This window comes from Scyliorhinus torazame, chromosome 9, assembly GCF_047496885.1.
Source record: "Scyliorhinus torazame isolate Kashiwa2021f chromosome 9, sScyTor2.1, whole genome shotgun sequence".
In the NCBI taxonomy this organism is placed as follows: domain Eukaryota; kingdom Metazoa; phylum Chordata; class Chondrichthyes; order Carcharhiniformes; family Scyliorhinidae; genus Scyliorhinus; species Scyliorhinus torazame.
Window position 1 is genome coordinate 60961442 of NC_092715.1, and position 19937 is coordinate 60981378.

The window sequence follows — 19937 nt, forward strand, 5'->3', positions numbered from 1 at the left end:
AAGCTGAAATCTCCTTTGCCCTTTCGGACAAAGGTACCTGCCAGTAACCTTTAAGTAAATCCAGTTTGGAAATAAAAGCTGATTGTCCACTTTCTCAATGAAATCCTCCAAACGTGGGATAGGATAAGAGTCCGTTCTTGTAACTGCATTCACCTTTCTATAGTCCACACACAACCGTTGGGTACCGTCTGGTTTAGGTACCATCACTATGGGTGAGCTCCATTGGCTGCAACCCACTTCAATTATGCCATCTTTAAGCATACTCTCAATCTCTTTGTTAACCTGTGCCAATTTTAAAGGATTAAGTCTAGATGAATGTTGTTTGATAGGAACAGCATTTCCCACATCACATCATGTATAGCCATTTTAGTACTTCCTAATTTATCTCTACAAACTTGCCAATGTGATATCAATAACTCTTTCAGGTCAGTTTGTTTTTCCTCTGGAAGATAACTCAACAATTTATCCCTATTTTTAAGAACATCCTCATTTTCCAATTTAATTTGAGGTATGTCAAATTCACAGTCATCTGGATTTGGTTCATCACTTTGAGTTGGAATCATTAAAACCTCCTTTTTCTCTCCTTCCCTTTCAAAGTACCTTTTAAGCATATTCACATGACACACTCAGTGAGTCTTCCTTATATCTGGTGTTTTTACCACATAATTCACCTCACTTAATTTCCTTTCAATCTGATACGGTCCACAAAACCTAGCTTTTAAAGGCTCACCTACCACTGGTAACAACACTAAAACTTTATCTCCACTGGCAAAACTACGAACTTTGGATTTCTTGTCCGCTACCCATTTCATCACATTTTGTGCAACTTTCAAATGTTGTCTAGCCAATTCACCTGCTCTATTTAATCGTTCCCTAAAATTTAACACGTAATCCAATAGTGTAAGTTCCGATTTCTCACCCGCCAATATTTTCTTTTACCAATTTAAGAGGTCCTCTTACCTCATGACCAAAAATTAGTTCAAAAGGACTAAATTCCCGTACCAGCCTCCCCGAACAGGCGCCGGAATGTGGCGACTAGGGGCTTTTCACAGGAACTTCATTTGAAGCCTACTTGTGACAATAAGCGATTTTCATTTCATTTCATTTTCAATTTGGTTGACTCATTAGGTGCATCCCTAATTGCAAACAATACGAATGGAATTCCTTTATCCCAATCCTCTGGATAATCTTGACAATAAGCCCTCAACATTGTCTTTAATGTCTGGTGCCATCTTTTTAATGCTCCCTGCGATTCTGGATGGTACGCAGTTGATTTAAATTGTTTTATTCCTAAGCTATCCATAACTTCTTTGAATAACTTTGAGTACAATTTGATCCTTGATCCGATTGTATTTCTGTGGGTAGTCCATATCCAGTAAAGAATTTAAGTAACTCCTCCACAATCTTTTTAGCTGTAATATTATGCACTAGAATGGCCTCTGGAAACCTAGTAGACACATCCATTATAGTCAAAAGACATTGATTCCCACTTTTTGTTTTAGGAAGTGGTCCTACGCAATCAATTAGGACCCTTGTAAAAGGTTCCTCAAATGCTGGAATGGGTATTAATGGCACTGGTTTTATCACTGCTTGAGGTTTCCCTGTCACTTGACATGTGTGACATGATTGACAAAATGTAACTACATCTTTATGTAGTCCAGGCCAATAATAATGTTTCTGGATTTTAGCTTGACTTTTCCTTATCCCCAAATGACCTCCCACTGGTACCTCATGTGCCACTCGCAACACCTCCTTTCTATACCCTACCGGTAATACTACTTGATGAACTTCTGCCCACTTTTCATCCGCCTGCATATGTACAGGTCTCCATTGTCTCATCAAGACATCACTTTTACGGTAATAACACTCTGGTATACTCTCAGATTCCTCTTCCGTATATGCTTTCTGATATATCCGTTTTATTTCTACATCTTTCTGTTGTAACTCCGCCAATTTTCTAGAACTAAAATATCCGCCTCATCCTCCACCTGTTCTTGTTCTTTTTCAACAATCAGATCAAAAATCGTTTCTGATGATTTCACTTCAACTTCATCTTAATCTTTGATTTCTCCTCTTGTCTTAACCTGTGACTTTGCGACCTTGTTACTACACAATCCGGAAAAATCCCAGGATATTCTCCCTTCAACACTTCAGTTGTCTGATTTTTCACTGGCTTATCAACCACAGTAGGCATCACTCCCACCTGCGGTTCAGCTATATCATTACCCAAGATAAACTGTATTCCTGGACAAGATAGTTTCTCTATTACTCCTACTACCACTTCACCACTCTTCACTGGACTTTCCAACCTTACCTTATATAATGGAACGCTACACCTCTCACCCTGGATTCCACATAACACCACCTTTTCTGGCAACATTCTTCCCAAACTACATAATTCCTCATCTCTTACCATTAAAGATTGACTAGCTCCTGTATCTCTTAAAATTGTGACTTCTTTACCTGCTCCTCTTGATATACAATTAACAGCTGGAGCTTGTTAATTTGTGAATTGGATTAGGCCAGTTTTCAGAGGCTAGATTCACAGTATAAAAGTGATCCCATACAGTGCAGACTTTGTTTGCACTGAGTGCTAAATTTGGTGCATTTGAGTGCTATAGTGAGAGTTTGGTGACTGAGGGAGTATAAGGCTACATTTTTATCTCAAGTCTAGTCTTTCTTTTATTTAGTTAATTAACTTAAAAGTTGCTGTTTGGTTTAGAAGAAGGTGAATTTTCAAACAGCTTTAAACAAAGTTTCTACTTGTAGGCACTTGCAGCTGGAGCTTGTTAATTAGTTAATTGGATTAGGCCAGTTTTCAGAGGCTAGATTCACAGTATAAAAGTGATCCCCTACAATGCAGACTTTGTTTGCACTGAGTGCTGAATTTGGTGCATTTGAGTGCTATAGTGAGAGTTTGGTGACTGAGGGAGTGCTGAATTTGGTGCATTTGAGTGCTATAGTGAGAGTTTGGTGACTGAGTGAGTGCTGAATTTGGTGCATTTAAGTGCTATAGTGAGAGTTTGGTGACTGGGTGAGTTAGGTGAGGAGGGAGTAAGGTCCTCCTTTCATTTTGTTTCCTACATTTCCGCAAAGAGTGAGAAGAGAGCCAGGAGTTTACAGAGAGTGCAGCTGACTGGGAGCAGAGTCGGAGGGCGGAGATCCAGTTAGTCCACAGGGCAGCTATATTCTGTAAGGTAAGAGGGAATGGAGGTTAGGCCAGTTGCATGCTCCTCCTGTAGGATGTGGGTGGTGAGGGATACCACCGGTGTCCCCGCTGACTATACCTGCGGGAAGTGCACCCAACTCCAGCTCCTTAAAGACTGTGTTAGGGAACTGGAGCTGAAGCTGGATGAACTTTGTATCATCCGGGAGGCAGAGGGGGTGATAGAGAAGAGTTACAGGGAGGTAACCACACCCAAGGAACAGGACAAGAATAGCTGGGTTACAGTCAGGGGAAAAAAACCAAACAGGCAGACAGTGCAGGAATCCTTCGTGGCCGTTCCCCTTCAAAACAAGTATACCGTTTTGGATGCTGTTGGGGGGGATGACCTACCGGGGGAAGGCCCTAGCGGCCAGGTCTCTGGCACTGAGTCTGGCTCTGGGGTTCAGAAGGGAAGGGGGGAGAATAGAAAGGCAATAGTTGTAGGAGGTTCAATGGTTAGGGGTATAGATAGGAGATTCTGTGGTCGCGAGCGAGACACCCGGAAGGTATGTTGCCTCCCAGGTGCCAGGGCCAGGGATGTCTCGGATCGTGTCTTCAGGATCCTTAAGGGGGAGGGGGAGCAGCCAGAAGTCGTGGTGCACATTGGTACCAACGACGTAGGTAGGAAAAGGGGTGCGGAGGTAATAAACGAGTTTAGGGAGTTAGGCTGCAAGTTAAAAGCCAGGACAGACAGAGTTGTCATCTCTGGTTTGTTGCCGGTGCCACGTGATAGCGAGGCTAGGAATAGGGAGAGAGTGCAGCTGAACACGTGGCTGCAGGAATGGTGTAGGAGGGAGGGCTTCATGTATTTGGATAATTGGAGCGCATTCTGGGGAAGATGGGACCTGTACAAGCAGGACGGGTTGTATCTGAACCAGAGGGGCACCAATATCCTGGGAGGGAGGTTTTCTAGTACTCTTCGGGTGGGTTTAAACTAATTTGGTGGGGAATGGGAACCGGATTTGTAGTCCAGCAACTAAGGTAGCCGATATTCAGGACTCCAAAGCGTGTAATGAGGTAGTGGGGAAGGGAACACTGACAAAGGAGAGTACTTGCAGGTACAGAGATGGGTTGAAGTGTGTATACTTCAACGCAAGAAGCATCAGGAATAAGTTGGGTGAACTTTAGGCATGGATCGGCCATCACGGAAACTTGGATAGAAGAGGGGCAGAAATGCTTGTTGGAGGTCCCTGGTTATAGATGTTTCAATAAGATTAGGGAGGGTGGTAAAAGAGGTGGGGGGGGGGTGGCATTGTTAATTAGAGATAGTATAACAGCTGCAGAAAGGCAGTTCGAGGAGTATCAGCCTACTGAGGTAGTATGGGTTGAAGTCAGAAATAGGAAAGGAGCAGTCACCTTGTTAGGAGTTTTCTATAGGCCCCCCAATAGTAACAGAGATGTGGAGGAACAGATTGGGAAATAGATTTTGGAAAGGTGCAGAAGTCACAGGGTAGTAGTCATGGGTGACTTCAACTTCCCAAACATTGAGTGGAAACTCTTTAGATCAAATAGTTTGGATGGGGTGGTGTTTGTGCAGTGTGTCCAGGAAGCTTTTCTAACACAGTATGTAGATTGTCCGACCAGAGGAGGGGCAATATTGGATTTCGTACTTGGTAATGAACCAGGGCAAGTGATAGATTTGTTAGTGGGGGAGCATTTTGGAGATAGTGACCACAATTCTGTGACTTTCACTTTAGTAATGGAGAGGGATAGGTGCGTGCAACAGGGCAAGGTTTACAATTGGGGGAAGGGTAAATACAATGTTGTCAGACAAGAATTGAAGTGCATAAGTTGGGAACATAGGCTGTCAGGGAAGGACACAAGTGAAATGTGGAACTTGTTCAAGGAACAGGTACTACGTGTCCTTGATATGTATGTCCCTGTCAGGCAGGGAAGAGATGGTCGAGTGAGGGAACCATGGTTGACAAGAGAGGTTGAATGTCTTGTTAAGAGGAAAAAGGAGACTTATGTAAGGCTGAGGAAACGAGGTTCAGACAGGGCGTTGGAGGGATACAAGATAGCCAGGAGGGAACTGAAGAAAGGGATTAGGAGAGTTAAGAGAGGGCATGAACAATCTTTGGCGGGTAGGATCAAGGAAAACCCCAAAGCCTTTTACACATATGTGAGAAATATGAGAATGACTAGAGTGAGGGTAGGTCCGATCAAGGACAGTAGCGGGAGATTGTGTATTGAGTCTGAAGAGAGAAGAGGTATTGAACGAGTACTTTTCTTCTGTATTTACAAATGAGAGGGGCTATATTGTTGGAGAGGACAGTGTGAAACAGACTGGTAAGCTTGAGGAAATACTTGTTAGGAAGGAAGATTTGTTGTGCATTTTGAAAAACTTGAGGATAGACAAGTCCCCCGGGCCTGACGGGATATATCCAAGGATTCTATGGGAAGCAAGAGATGAAATTGCAGAGCAGTTGGCAATGATCTTTTCGTCCTCACTGTCAACAGGGGTGGTACCAGGGGATTGGAGAGTGGCGAATGTCGTGCCCCTGTTCAAAAAAGGGACTAGGGATAACCCTGGGAATTACAGGCCAGTTAGTCTTACTTCGGTGGTAGGCAAAGTCATGGAAAAGGTACTGAAGGATAGGATTTCTGAGCATCTGGAAAAACACTGCTTGATTAGGGATAGTCAGCACGGATTTGTGAGGGGTAGGTCTTGCCTTACAAGTCTTATTGAATTCTTTGAGGAGGTGACCAAGCATGTGGATGAAGGTAAAGCAGTGGATGTAGTGTATATGGATTTTAGTAAGGCATTTGATAAGGTTCCCCATGGTAGGCTTCTGCAGAAAGTAAGGAGGCATGGGATAGTGGGAAATTTGGCCAGTTGGATAACAAACTGGCTAACCGATAGAAGTCAGAGAGTGGTGGTGGGTGGCAAATATTCAGCCTGGATCCCAGTTACCAGTGGCGTACCGTAGGGATCAGTTCTGGGTCCTCTGCTGTTTGTGATTTTCATTAATGACTTGGATGAGGGAGTTGAAAGGTGGGTCAGTAAATTTGCAGACGATACGAAGATTGGTGGAGTTGTGGATAGTGAGGAGGGCTGTTGTCGGCTGCAAAGAGACATAGATAGGATGCAGAGCTGGGCTGAGAAATGGCAGATGGAGTTTAACCCTGAAAAGTGTGAGGTTGTCCATTTTGGAAGGACCGATATGAATGCGGAAGACAGGGTTAACGGTAGAGTTCTTGGCAATGTGGAGGAGCAGAGAGATCTTGGGGTCTATGTTCATACATCTTTGAAAGTTGCCACTCAAGTGGATAGAGCTGTGAAGAAGGCCTATGCTGTGCTAGCGTTCATTAACAGAGGGATTGAATTTAAGAGAATTTGAGGTGATGATGCAGCTGTATAAAACTTTGGTAAGGCCACATTTGGAGTACTGTGTACAGTTCTGGTCGCCTCATTTTAGGAAAGATGTGGAAACTTTGGAAAAGGTGCAAAGGAGATTTACCAGGATGTTGCCTGGAATGGAGAGTAGGTCTTACGAGGAAAGGTTGAGGGTGCTAGGCCTTTTCTCATTAGAACGGAGAAGGATGAGGGGCGATTTGATAGAGGTTTATAAGATGTTCAGGGGAATAGTTAGAGTCGACAGTCAGAGACTTTTTCCCCGGGTGGAACAAATCATTACAAGGGGACATAAGTTTAAGGTGAATGGTGGAAGATATAGGGGGGATGTCAGAGGCAGGTTCTTTACCCAGAGAGTAGTGGGGGCATGGAATGCACTGCCTGTGGAAGTAGTTGAGTCGGAAACATTAGGGACCTTCAAGCAGCTATTGGATAGGTACATGGATTACGGTAAAATGATATAGTGTAGATTTATTTGTTCTTAAGGGCAGCACGGTAGCATTGTGGATAGCACAATTGCTTCACAGCTCCAGGGTCCCAGGTTCGATTCCGGCTTGGGTCACTGTCTGTGCGGAGTCTGCACATCCTCCCCGTGTCTGCGTGGGTTTCCTCCGGGTGCTCCGGTTTCCTCCCACGGTCCAAAGATGTGCAGGTTAGGTGGATTGGCCATGATGGATTGCCCTTGGTGTCCAAAATTGCCCTTAGTGTTGGGTGGAGGTGTTGACTTTGGGTAGGGTGCTCTTTCCAAGAGCCGGTGCAGAGTCAATGGGCCAAATGGCCTCCTTCTGCACTGTAAATTCAATGATAATCTATGATTAATCTAGGACAAAGGTTTGGCACAACATCATGGGCCGGAGGGCCTGTTCTGTGCTGTATTTTTCTATGTTCTATGAGTAAACTTTACCCACACAAGTAAATTCTTTAAAGACATCTGGCACCTTCTTATCAATTACTTCTTGAACAGGCTGTACAGTCGGCTGCACCTCCTTCGCTTCCCTTAGGCTTTCCTTTCCCACTCTAACAAACCCCACTGTCTTATCCTGTTTTACCACATCAGCCTTCCCAGTGCTTTTCTTCAACCACCAACGCTGTGACTTTACATAGCCTAGTTTATTACAATGAAAACATTTGAAACTTTTCATTTTTCTTCCACCCTCCTGGATTTCTTTTATAATCTGAGGTTCACTCTCTTTATTATCTCCCATCAGATCACCTTTACCTTTACCACTTGAGTATTTCTCATGTCCCCAGTTTCTAGCCCTCACCGGCTGAAACTGGTGTCGGAAACCAAACCTTGATTTATGAACTAATTCATAATCATCTGCCATTTCTGTTGCTAATCTCGCAGTTTTAACCCTCTGCTCTTCCTCATGAGTTCACACTACATCAGGAATTGAATTTTTAAAGTCCTCCAAAAGTACAATTTCTCTGAGAGCTTCATTCGTTTGGTCTATTTTCAAAGCCCTTATTCACCTATCAAAATTACTCTGTATGAGCCTTTCAAACTCCATGAATGTTTGACCAAATTATTTCCTTAAATTTCTAAACCTTTGTCTGTAAGCTTCAGGCACTAGCTCATATGCACCTAAAATGGATTTTTTCACCTCCTCATACATTCCAGATACCTCCTCCGGTAGTGATGCAAACACTTCACCAGCTCTACCTACCAGCTTTGTTTGAATCAGTAATACCCACATGTCCTGTGGACATTTCATTTGTTTAGCTCCCTTCTCAAATGAAATGAAAAAGGCTTCTACCTCCTTCTTGTCAAACCTTGGCAATGTTTGGGCATATTTAAATAGATCCCCACCACGTCTTCGACTATGACGCTCTTTCTCACTATCCTCACCAATCTCATCCAATTGTATGTTTCCCTTTGCGTCTGCCAATTTTAACTAATTTTTATGTTTCATGGCCATTTTATGAAGTTCAAACTCTCTCTCTTTTTCCCTTTCCTCTCTATCTTTTTCTTTGTTTCTTTCTTCTCTCGCCTTTTCTTTTTCTCTCATTGCATATTCAAGTTGCTTTAATTCTTTTTCATGTTCAAGTTGCTTAATCTGCAACTGGAGCTTTGCCATTTCTACTGAGTCAGAATGTATCTCTGGCAAAATTAAATGCTCAGCTACCGCGGTAAGTACCTCATCTTTTCGCATTTTGCCAGGCAATGTTAACTGCAATGCTTTTGCCAAATCTAACAGTCTGCTTTTAGTCTCTGTCCATAAGGTATTGCGTGTTACCGTGTCCACCCCCAAAAACTCGTGAGCCTCTGAAAGAGCCATTCTCCACATCACACTCCCCACCTAAACTAAAATACCACACCTGAAAGGCAACCACACTATATGCTTACTCCTCACTGTCTTTAAGTTCACTAAGCCAATCCAATAGATAGACTTTTATTCCCAGATGAGCCCCCAATTGTTATGGGTCCGGGTTTACAGAACTCCAAAGTGTTTCATGGAGTTCAACCAACCCACAACTTTGAATAGATTGTGGTGTGGGAAGCACACGGCGTACTCTTCAGGTGTGATACAGCAATTATGGACAAATGGTTTTTAAAACAAAACAATGTTTATTCTATGAACTCAAGTTACCCTTTTAAAAACAAACATTGAATATCTTAACACCCATTACTTCAAAGATAACTCCAAAAGACTTCAACACCTAATAATCCTTCAAACTGTTCCTTTAAACATCCAAAGACTTCAAACCTTCAAAAATAAGAACACATCAGGTTACATTCAATATATTTATAGTCTTTGGATTTCAGAAATCAACAGACCAGCTCTGTTTCTTCCTGCAGCTCTCAGCAAAACACACAGCTGCCTTCTCAAACTGAAACTCAGAAAAGCAGAAGTGAGCTCAGCTCCCTCCACCCTCTGACATCACTTCAGTAATATGATCAGCTCCATTTCTTAAAGGTACATTGCTTAAACATTCATTTCTTAAAGGTACTGTCACATGACAAAGCCAATTGACCCTGATAAAATACTGACCACGCCATAAAACATTTGCCAGGGTGAGAATGCTTAAAAGGCGGGAAGGAAGCGTGTGTCAGTCTTTGCCGATCCCCCCCCCCCCCCCCTGCTTTTAGGTCAAACCCCACTTCTTACCTGCTCCCTCTCTAAAACACATCCCCTTACCTCCCAAATGTACCCAAACCACCCCCGGTCCAAGATCCCAAACTTACATACTCCAGGGGTCTATAGGCCTTTATAGAGTACTCCAGCACAAAAGAGGATCTTCTGCCCATTGCGTCAAAGGCAATGTAAAACAACCACCTAACCATTCCAATTCCATTTTCAGCACTTGGTCCATAGCCTTGTATGCTCTGGGATAGCAAGTGCACATCTAAATACTTCTTAAACGTCATGAGGATCTCTGCACCCATCACCCTTTCAGACAGCGAATTCCAAACTCCCAGCGCCCTCTGGGTAAACAACTTTCCCTCACATTCCTTCTAAATCTCCTGTCCTTTACCGTAAATCTGTGCCCCTTGGTTATTAACCCATCCACCAAGGGGAAAAGTGTGTCCCTGTCTATCTATGCTCCTCATAATTTTATACATCTCAAACATGTCCCCCCTTAGTCTTCTTTGCTCCAAGGAAAACAATCCAAGTCTATCCAATTTCTCTTCATACCTAAAGCTCTCCAGCCCAGGTAACATCCTGGTAAATCTCCTCTGCACCCTTCCCAGTGCTATCACATTCCTCCTGTAATGTGGATTCCAGAACTGCACAACATACTCTAGCTGTGGCCTAACCAACATTTTATACAGTTCCAGCATAACCTCCCTGCTCTTAAACAGTATGCCTCGGCTAATAAAGGAAAGTATACCACATGACTTCTTAACCACTGTAGCCACACCTGCTCTGCTACCTTAAGGGACTGGTGTACATGCACGCCCAGATCCCTCTAATTCTCAGTGCTTCCCAGGGTCCTGCTTTTTACCATGTAGCCTCTTGACTGGTTTGTGTTGCCCAATGCATCACTTCACACTTATCCAGATTGAATTCTATTTGCCACTGATCAGCCCATCTGACCAGCCCGTCTATATCCTCTTATAATGGAAGGCTATCCTCCTGACTGTTTACCTGCCCATCAATTTTCGTATCATCTGCAAACATATTATCAACCCTCCTATATTCATATCTAAATCATTTATATAAACAACACACAGCAAGGGCCCGAACACTGATCCCTGTGGGACTCCACTGGATACAGGCTTCCAGTCAGAAATACACCCCTCTACCATCACCCTCTGCTTCCTGCCACTCAGCCAATTTCGGATCCTATTTGCCAACTTTTCTTGGATCCCATGGGCTCTTATCTTCACCATCAGTCTCCCATATGGGACCTTACCAACAGGCTTGCTGAAGGCCAAGTAGACTACGTCAAATGCATTTCCTCATCGACACACTTGGTCACTTCTTCGAAAAGTTCAATCAAGTTGGTTAGACATGACCTTTCCTTAACAAAACCATGCTGACTGTTTTTGATTAATTTCTGCCCCTCCAAATGCAGATGAATTCTGGGCGGGATTCTCCACTCCCGTGCAGTCATGACGGCGCGAAACGGCCCCGATCCCGACCGATTCAGGCCCCGACAATGGGCTAGGATCGGGGCCGCGTCATCTACACGCACCAGGCCTTGTCGCCGCGTAAAGGCGGCGCCGCATGGATGACGCGGCCGGCGCCGCATAACTGGCGTCACCCGCGCATGCGTGGTTGCCGTCCTCTCTGAGTCCGCCCCGCAAGAAGGTGGCGGACGGATCTTGCGGGGCCGCGGAAGGAAGCAGGTCCTCCTTCAGAGAGCACGGCCCGACGATCGGTGGGCACCGATCGCGGGCCATGCCACATTTGAGGTACCCCCCCCGGTGCAGGATCTCCCACCCCCCCCCCCAGCAGGCCGCCCCCCCAGCGTTCCCGTGCTGTTCCCGACGGCAGCGACCAGGTGTGGACAGCGGCGGGGGGAACCCGCCGTTTTGGCCTGGCCGCTCGGCCCATCCGGGCCTGAGAATAGCAGGGGTGCCGGAGAATCGCCATTTTGGGTGTCTGCGGCCTGCGGCCCGCAGAACTCGGCGGGGCCGTTCCCGCTGCTTGGGAGAATCGCGGGAGGGCGTCGGACCGGCGTCCTGGGAAATTTTGGCGGCCCAGGCGATTCTCCCAACCAGCGCGGGAGTGGAGAATCTCGCCCCATGTCTCTCAGAATTGTTTCCAATAGTTTCCTTACAACTGAGGTTAGACTGACTGGCCTGTAGTTTCCTGGTTTTTCCCTTCCTCCCTTCTTGAATAATGGTGCCACATTGACTGTCCTCCAGCACCTTTCCTGTGACCAGAGAGGAATTGAAAATTACTGCCAGTGTCCCTGCTATTTCTTTCCTTGTGTCACTCAATAGCCTCACACGCACACATCTCACCCCTTGCAAACACAGTCAGTTATTCAACCATGACAGCCACATCAGCCAAACAGATTGCATTACACTCACTGGCAGACTTCCCTATGTTTATTGCAACACAAGCAGTAGCCACCTGATGCCTGAGTCTGCAGTGGAAGGTCAGCTTGCTGCCTTGCAAGGTCAGACTGCTGCCATCATGGTTGTGCATAATAATAATAATAATAATCTTTCTTGTCACAAGTAGGCTTACATTATCACTGCAATGAAGTTACTGTGAAAATCCCCTAGTCACCACATTCCGTCTCCTGTTCAGGTACACAGAGAGAGAATTCAGAATGTCCAAATTACCTAACAGCATGTCTTTCGGGACTTGTGGGAGGAAACCGGAGAACCCGGAGGAAACCCATGCAGACAGTGACCCAAGCTGGGAATCGAACCTGGGACCCTGGAGCTGTGAAGCAACAGTGCTATTGTGCTGCCCATTACAGTGTGCAAAGGGGCTTGCAGTGTCCTGGCAACATTTTGGTGGAGTCATTTGGCTTGTATTCTTTTGAGCACAACATGAATGTAAGACTCCACTTGTGTGCTATGCCTGTTCTGATGCCTCAGACAGGTTTAGCTATTGAACATTTTTTTAAAAATTCCTTTATCAGAGTTACAAAGCCAGAGCTCAGAGTGTGGACAGGGGCAAATCCCTAATCCAGCTCCTTGCCTGCTCCAATTCAAATTGAAATCAATTCATGGTCTCCACAAGAGAGACATACCAGATCCAGGCATTACACCTGACCTCACGTTCGTCTTAGCCAAAAGGCCGAGAAGCGATTGAACATTGTTTAACATAGAGCACAAGGAATACTTTCTCTACGTCTTGCTGATACCCCCCCCAGCAAATCAATTCCACCAGAGCCACTCAGGAACAATAAAAACCATAAGCTTTTGACATCTTAAAAATTAGGTCCCTGTGCCTTGATCAGTCTGTAGGCTCCCTGAATAAGCCCCAAATGAGGTGGGTCACATCATATTCGTTTGCTGCATTCTGCACAGACCTTTTCCAGACTCCACCTACCTCACACATTCCTCCTCAGGAACATAGCAAAGCTTGCTAATGAATCATGTAGTTGTGAAATAATGTAATTTTTTTAATTTGCCAGCTCCTTATGTTGGAGATTGAAATATCTGTTTGTAAAAAAACAATGACAGTTTCTGGCCCCTCAAAGGTCCCATAGAAAACGTGGGGTGCCTTTTCTTTTGCATTAATATGCTGGGCTCCCCCATCATTGAGAATGGGGATACCTGTGGAGCTTCCTCCTCCAGTTAGTTGTTGAACTGTCCACTACCATTCATGGCTTGATGTGGTTTAAATGCAGAGCTTAGATCTGATCTGTTGGTTGTGGGACCTATCACATGCTACTTTTGCTGTTTGGCCGGCAAGTAGACCTGTGTTATAGCTTTACAAGGTTAACACCTTTCCCCTGTTTGACCTGATGCCATGGGACTTAATGGGTTCTAGAATCAATGTTGAGGACTCCCAGGGCAACTTCCTCCCACCCGTTTTCCATTGTGCTGCCACCTCTTGTGGGTCTGGTCATCCCCAGAAATGGTGATGCTGGTGCCTGGGACATTGTCTTTAAGGTATGATTCCATGAGTATGACTATGTCAGGCTGCTCCTCTCCCAATTTTGACATGGCACAAGCCCCCAGATGTTAGTGAGGAGGACTTTTCAGGGTCGACAGGGCTGAGTTTGCCGTTGAAGTGTCCAGTGCCTTGGTCAATGCTGGTTGGTCTGTCCGGTTACATTCCTTTTTGTAGAAACTTAGTGGCTTGCTTGGCCATTTTACAGGGCATTAAGAGTCAGCTACATTGCTGTGGGTCCTTACAGATTTCCGATCCTAAAGGCCATTAGTGAACCAAATGTGTTTTAACAACAATCGACAATGGTTTCATAGTCAGTATTAATGAGACTAGTTTTTCAATTCTAAATTTATTAACTGAATTTAAATTCCACCCGTTAAATTCACCATGCTGTGGTGAACCCTTGTCCCGAGAGCATTAACCTGGTCCTCTGGATTACCAGTCTGATAACATCACCCTAAGCCACTGCCTCCCCTGCTCGCTGTGGCTGTCATGAATTCATGTGAATTACACTTTTCAGAAAACCCCTACACGCGCTGTGAAGCTTTATGTGAAGCATTTTAGATTGACATGACTAAGTGATGTACTTTCTCTAGGTCCTTGCTGGGTTACATAATCCTGGAGATGGCCACATTGATCCTTATTCTCTCACCATGGCTTTGGCAGCAGGAGCAAGGCACTACGGAGCAGAGCTGTATTATCCTGCCACAGTCACAGATCTTTCATCAAGATCTGATGGGACATGGGATGTGGAAACGCCAAATGGAGTTATTCGTGCAAACCGAATTGTGAACTGTGCAGGTATAGTACTGTCTCCAAAGAATAATTAGAAATTGGAATGTAACCATGAAAACTGCTGTGCTTCACAGAATTTGGGGCAGATTTGCTTAAAATGGCAACATGAGAGAATGTTCACAGTCTATTCATCTGAGTTTGTGCACTGCCAGCAAAGTAAATTCTCAAGGCCCTGAAAATCTGCCGGTCAGTGATCTCGATACTCATGTAATGATTGATCCACCGGGAAAACCACCATCTCTCTTTTTTTTGTTGTAAAAATATACTTTATTGGTATATTTCAAAATGGCTATTGCACAATAATGTTCGGGTTCTCTACAAACATCATGTTGCACTCTTGAGGCACTTCAGTACAGTCAAAGAAACATTACATACATTTCAAAATGGTAAGTCCAAATGGTGCAATGGTACTTAAGTTGTTTACCCAGATCAGGTTGTACTCTGAGGTGTTCAGTGCAATTGTGATACATGTAATATTCACTGTATACATTCAATGTGAGTCATTCAGCCCGGGCGAAACCACCATCTCTTATCCCACTAGAATATTCTCCTGGTCGGCATCTGCGCTAAGGACACATCTTGGGTGCCTGCCTTCTCCTGGAGGCCACACATCAGTGCTTTGCTGGTTTGTTACCTCATCAGAAAGAAAGGAATGTGCTCCCTCGATCTCTTAAGTGCGACATGATGAAAAATATAAAGGGCGGAATTCTCTGGTCGGCAACGCCGAAATCGCATTCGGTGATCAGCCGGAGAAACCCCGTTAGTGCTGAAATCGGGGGGCAGCGCCACTTTTACTATGCTCCGCCCCCTCATGCCGCAAGCCACCAGGACAGCCTCAGGATGTCAGCTGAGGCCCTCCCCCGAAGCTCCGCCCCCGATGGTCCGAGTTCCCAACGTCGTGGAACACTTGTCCTATTTTATTTTTGTGAACCTGGCGTGGCGGCTGCGGACTGAGTCCAGTGCTGCCACAGTCGGGGTGGGGGGGAGGCGTTCCGCAGGCAGGGGACTTCATCGGGGGCTGGGGTGACTGGCGTGGGGTGGTCCGGGGGTGGCGAACCTGGTCAAAGGGGGGCAGTTTTTGGCAGGCCGAGTCCGCGCGCGGCAGGCGCCATGCTGCACGACGCGGCTGCTGCAGGCCGCCGCCGTGCGCATGTGCGGCCTCGGACTCGGCAATTCTCTGGCTGTATCCGCAAGTGAAGCTTCACGCTGTGTGCCTGCTAGTACCCCCACCGAGGAACGGTGCAGCTGTTGCGCTATTTTGTCTGCCGTAAAACGCCACTGTTCCCACGCCCATGGCAGCACTAAGTCTTCGAATCGGAGAACCCAGCCCATAGTTTAAGGGTTCAGTACATAATCCATGTCTGGCCTTCCAAAGTGAGTCTCAGAATTGCCATTTGACTGTCCAGTTTCCCTTTTCCAATTGCATGTAGTGGCCACCAATCCTAATCTGGCAGAATCTGCTTCTAGGCCAGACAAATGAGACTGCTCAATGCAGGAAGCTCCTAGCTCTTCCCACTCTGCCTCTACGCCCTCCTTTAATAGGGGCGGAGATTCTACGACAAGCAAACAAATCACGTGTGGAAATGCTAACATCCATTTCTTGCCTAGTTTCTGGCAGAGCTGCTGGGGAAAATGGCGAGGGTTTGTCACTAAAGTCAAGAAATTTGCATTCTCCTTTTTGGAAATTGGTTATTTTGGAAGAAAATTTTCAAGTGTATGTATGCTCTCTGTTGGGACATCTAATGAAGCCCTTTCATTCATTGTGATTTGAAATTGGAAAAGCAGGTGCAATTTTAAAAAAAATTTGATTTTACATTGAGTTATGAGCAATGGTCACTTTAATCCACTAATCAGAGCAGATTGATACAGTATCATCATTACTAGCTAAGTGATGTCAACTTGTAGTGGATCATGAGTAAATGTATCCTTATTGATGGAATGTCAGTACTTTTACTTAAATAGATTATTCAGTAGCAATCATAATGCAACCTTTCATATTTTACTCCCTGGGCTTTCAATTTCATTCCAGCACAATGACACAAATGCAGTTTCCATTGATGTCAATAGGATTATCTGCAGTGCCCAAAGATGGAACCTTAACGTGTCCAGAATGAAAATAGTCATTTCAGAGAACAAGAGATAGATATTAAGAAAGTGAAAATTCACCTTGTGATGTTCCTTGCTGGGGAAGTATTTCCAGTTTTTGACAAAAGGTCACAGCCACAAGCAAAAACTTACTCAAGGGCTACTTGTGGATCCAATGTGCATTTTTGACATTTACTCTTCATCCTGTGGTGCCAGCCAAGGACCACCTTTGACGATTTTTCAGTAACATGTGCAGGGGTGACAACAAAGTGGCCAAATATGGCATGAATTTACCCATAGTAATTTATCAGGCCTGAAAAATGATTTCAGCTCCGCTGTATTTCACAGGGTTGGCGCCTCCTCAATGGCCTTCCCTTTATTGTCCACGGGGTCTAGGCCTTTCTTATCTACCTGGTACCCTAGGTAGATCACTTTGCCTGCTTGGAATACACATCTCTCTTGAGACGTACGCCTGCATTAGGAAATTGCCTCAAGACCTCCTCCAAGTTTGTGAGGTGCTCTTGTTCAGTGGCCCCTGTGATTAATATGTCATTGAGATATACTGCCACCCTACGCAGTCCTTGGAGTATATTTTCCACGTTTAAAGATGGCATGGCATGCTTAAAGATGGCACATGCCGAAAAAACTCTGAAGATCAGGCGTGTATATTCGTACAGGCCCTTATGGGTGCTAATTGTGACGTACTTCTGGATGTTTCATCTAGTTTGAGCTCGAGGTAGATGTTGCTCATATCCAGTTTCATGAAGGTCTGACCACTTGCGAATTTGGCATACAAATCCTCTATACATGACATGAGCCTCACTGTACAGGGTCTCCGCCTCGGTCTCCGGCCGCTGTACTGCATCATTAGCCAGGTCCTCAGTGGATATCCGTTATTCCCCAAGAGCCAGCCGCCTATCCTGCGGTGGTCCTCGAAGAGGCTGGGGTGACCAACTGCCCCAGGATGTAGCTATTGTGGACACTCTCTGGGAAGCGTGCACACATTATCTTCATCGAGTGGTTGCACATGAGCTGTATGTGCAGGGAGTGGAGCCCCTTTCTGTAGGTCATTCCCAGATGGCCCGGTGAGCGTAGGGCAACACGCATGGCATCTATTGCCCAGGCAGCTTGCTAGGCTTGGTCCATGTCAAAGATGATGTAGTTTTCCGCCCAGGCATTCCGTGTCCTGTGGGATGCACCTGTGTGCTGTGGACTGGGAGATACCACACAGGGTCCCGCTCGAGTCCTGGAATGATCCTGAGTTGTAAACGTTCAGGGCTGCGGTGATCTTGACGACTACCGGGAGCAGGTGTCCCCCTCCTCTATATGGTGCCAAGTCCGTGAGGACATGGCACAGATCCCGCACCCCCCCCCCCCCAGCCGAGGGTCCCCCACGTCCCACTGAGCACTGGAGTGGCAAGCCCAGTGCCCCCGGGCTCTTTGCCTGTGAGCAAAGGTGGCTACTCACCTCCTCAGCTCCCCACAGAGGCCCTTCAGCCAGGTTCACGTTTTTTCAAAAGGAATACTATTCGACGCCAGCGTGACCACCTGCTGGGGAGGCTGCTGAATCACGTGAGGCCGTTGGATATGGGGTGGCTCTTGTTAATTGTATGGAAATAGGGCTTAAGTGGAGATAATTGGTTTCTCGCCACGCTACAGCGAGATCCCGATTTTGCCTTTGTGAGCGGGCTGGTTACATCACAAACTGTTTGGGGCCTGGCCCGGTTCTTGTTTTTGGCCTCTCCCGCTATTCACCAGCCTCGTTTCGCTTGAGCGAGAGAGTAACGAGGCCGGAGTATCGCGCCCAATGTTTCGATTTCATATGACAAGTCATCAGAGCTGAAAGGCTAATTTTGGTTTAAATATTGTCTATTTCACTTCATGCTTTGGGCGTCACCCTGATTACACCACTTTTCGCTTGTAATAACAGTGACCAATAGCACTTCTGAGCTCGTGCACGGGGGTGCTAGAACAGGTTACAGTTGTTCCCAGAGAAGGTCAGAGCACCTCCCGAGGTTCTTATTTGTGTTCCAGAACCTCCCGACTTTCATTCCGAAGGCTTTTTTTAGGAGGGTGAACGGAATGATTTCAGGGTTTGTTTGGGCGGGTAAAGCCCCGCGGGTGAAGAAGGTGCTGCTGGAGCACCTGTTAATTGACAGCGGCTTTCTGAGTCTGGAGGAGTATGGAGGAGGAATTTGAGCTGCCCGTCGGGAATGGAATTCGGTATTTGCAGGTGATGGACATTGCTCGGGGACAGGTACTGTCCTTTTCTCACCTGCCGCCCCAGGGGCTACAGGACAAGATGGTGTTAAAAACAGGGGTAGGGGAGGGGAAGATGTTGGAAATTTATAAGGAGCTGATGGACTGGGAGGGAGCCCCGTTAGGGGTACGGAAGCGCAAGTGGGAGGAAGAGTTGGGTAGGGAGTTGGAGGTTGAGTTGTGGGAGGATGCCCAGAGGAGAGTGAATGCATCGTCATCATGTGCCAGGCTTAGCTTTATCCAGTTTAAGGTGTACACAGGGCACATATGACTGTGGCCAGGATGAGCAGGTTTTTTGAAGGGGTGGAAGATCGGTGTGGGTGGTGTGGGTGTGGGCCCGCGAATCATGTCCACATGTTTTGGGCATGCCCAAAGTTTGGAGGATTCTGGCAGGGGTTTGCCTGAAGGTGAAGGTGGCCGTGAGTCTAGAGGTGGTGAACTTTGGAGTGTCAGAAGACCTGGGAGTCCAGGGGCGAGAGAGGCCGTTGTTCTGGCCTTTGCCTCCCTGGGTAGCCCTGAGATGGATATTGTTGGAATGGAGGGACTTGGGGCCCCCAAAACCGCGGTGAGGGATGTGGGTGAGTAACCTGGCAAAGTTTCTCAGGTTAGAAAAAATAAAGTTCCTCTTGTGAGGTTCTGTGGAGTGGTTTGCCCAGAGGTAGCAGCCGTTTGTCAACTTCTTCGAGAAAAGTTAAGGGGCGCGATTCTCCGATGCCGCGCCGTTTGTGAGAATCGCCTGGGGCGCCATTTTCTCATGCGACGCCGGTCCGCCGCCCTCCCGCGATTCACCCAAGCAGCGAGATCGGCACTATCGAGTTCTGCGCGGCGCAGTCCGGTGAATCGCCTGAGACACCCAAAATGGCGATTCTCCGCTATCCCCGCTATTCTCAGGCCCGGATGGGCCGAGCGGCCTGCCCAATACGACGGGTTCCCACTGGCGCCGTCCACCTGGTCGCTGCCGGCGGGAACAGCGCGGGAACGCTGGGGGGAACGGCCTGTGGGGGGGGGGGGGGAGAGCGGGTTTCCTGCACCGGGGGGGGGTCTCAAATGGGGTCTAGCCCGCGATCGGTGCCTACCGATCGGCGGGCCGGCCTCTCTGAAGGAGGACTTCCTTTCCTCCGCGCCCTGCAAGATCCATCCGACATCTTATTGCGGGGCGGCCTCGGGGAGGACGGCAACCACGCATGCGCGAGTCGGGTGACGCCAGTTA

The 19937-nt window shown here is 46.6% G+C and overlaps 1 protein-coding gene across 3 annotated transcripts in view; it reads left to right on the forward strand.

The window, feature by feature from the left end:
* dmgdh (dimethylglycine dehydrogenase) overlaps positions 1–19937 on the forward strand; it is a 249086-nt gene that overhangs the window by 18411 nt on the left and 210738 nt on the right. For all 3 annotated transcript variants that reach the window (XM_072515994.1, XM_072515993.1, XM_072515995.1), the window contains one exon: positions 14185–14389. In XM_072515994.1, the coding sequence (XP_072372095.1) occupies positions 14185–14389 (205 nt within the window). The remainder of the gene's footprint in view (positions 1–14184; positions 14390–19937) is intronic.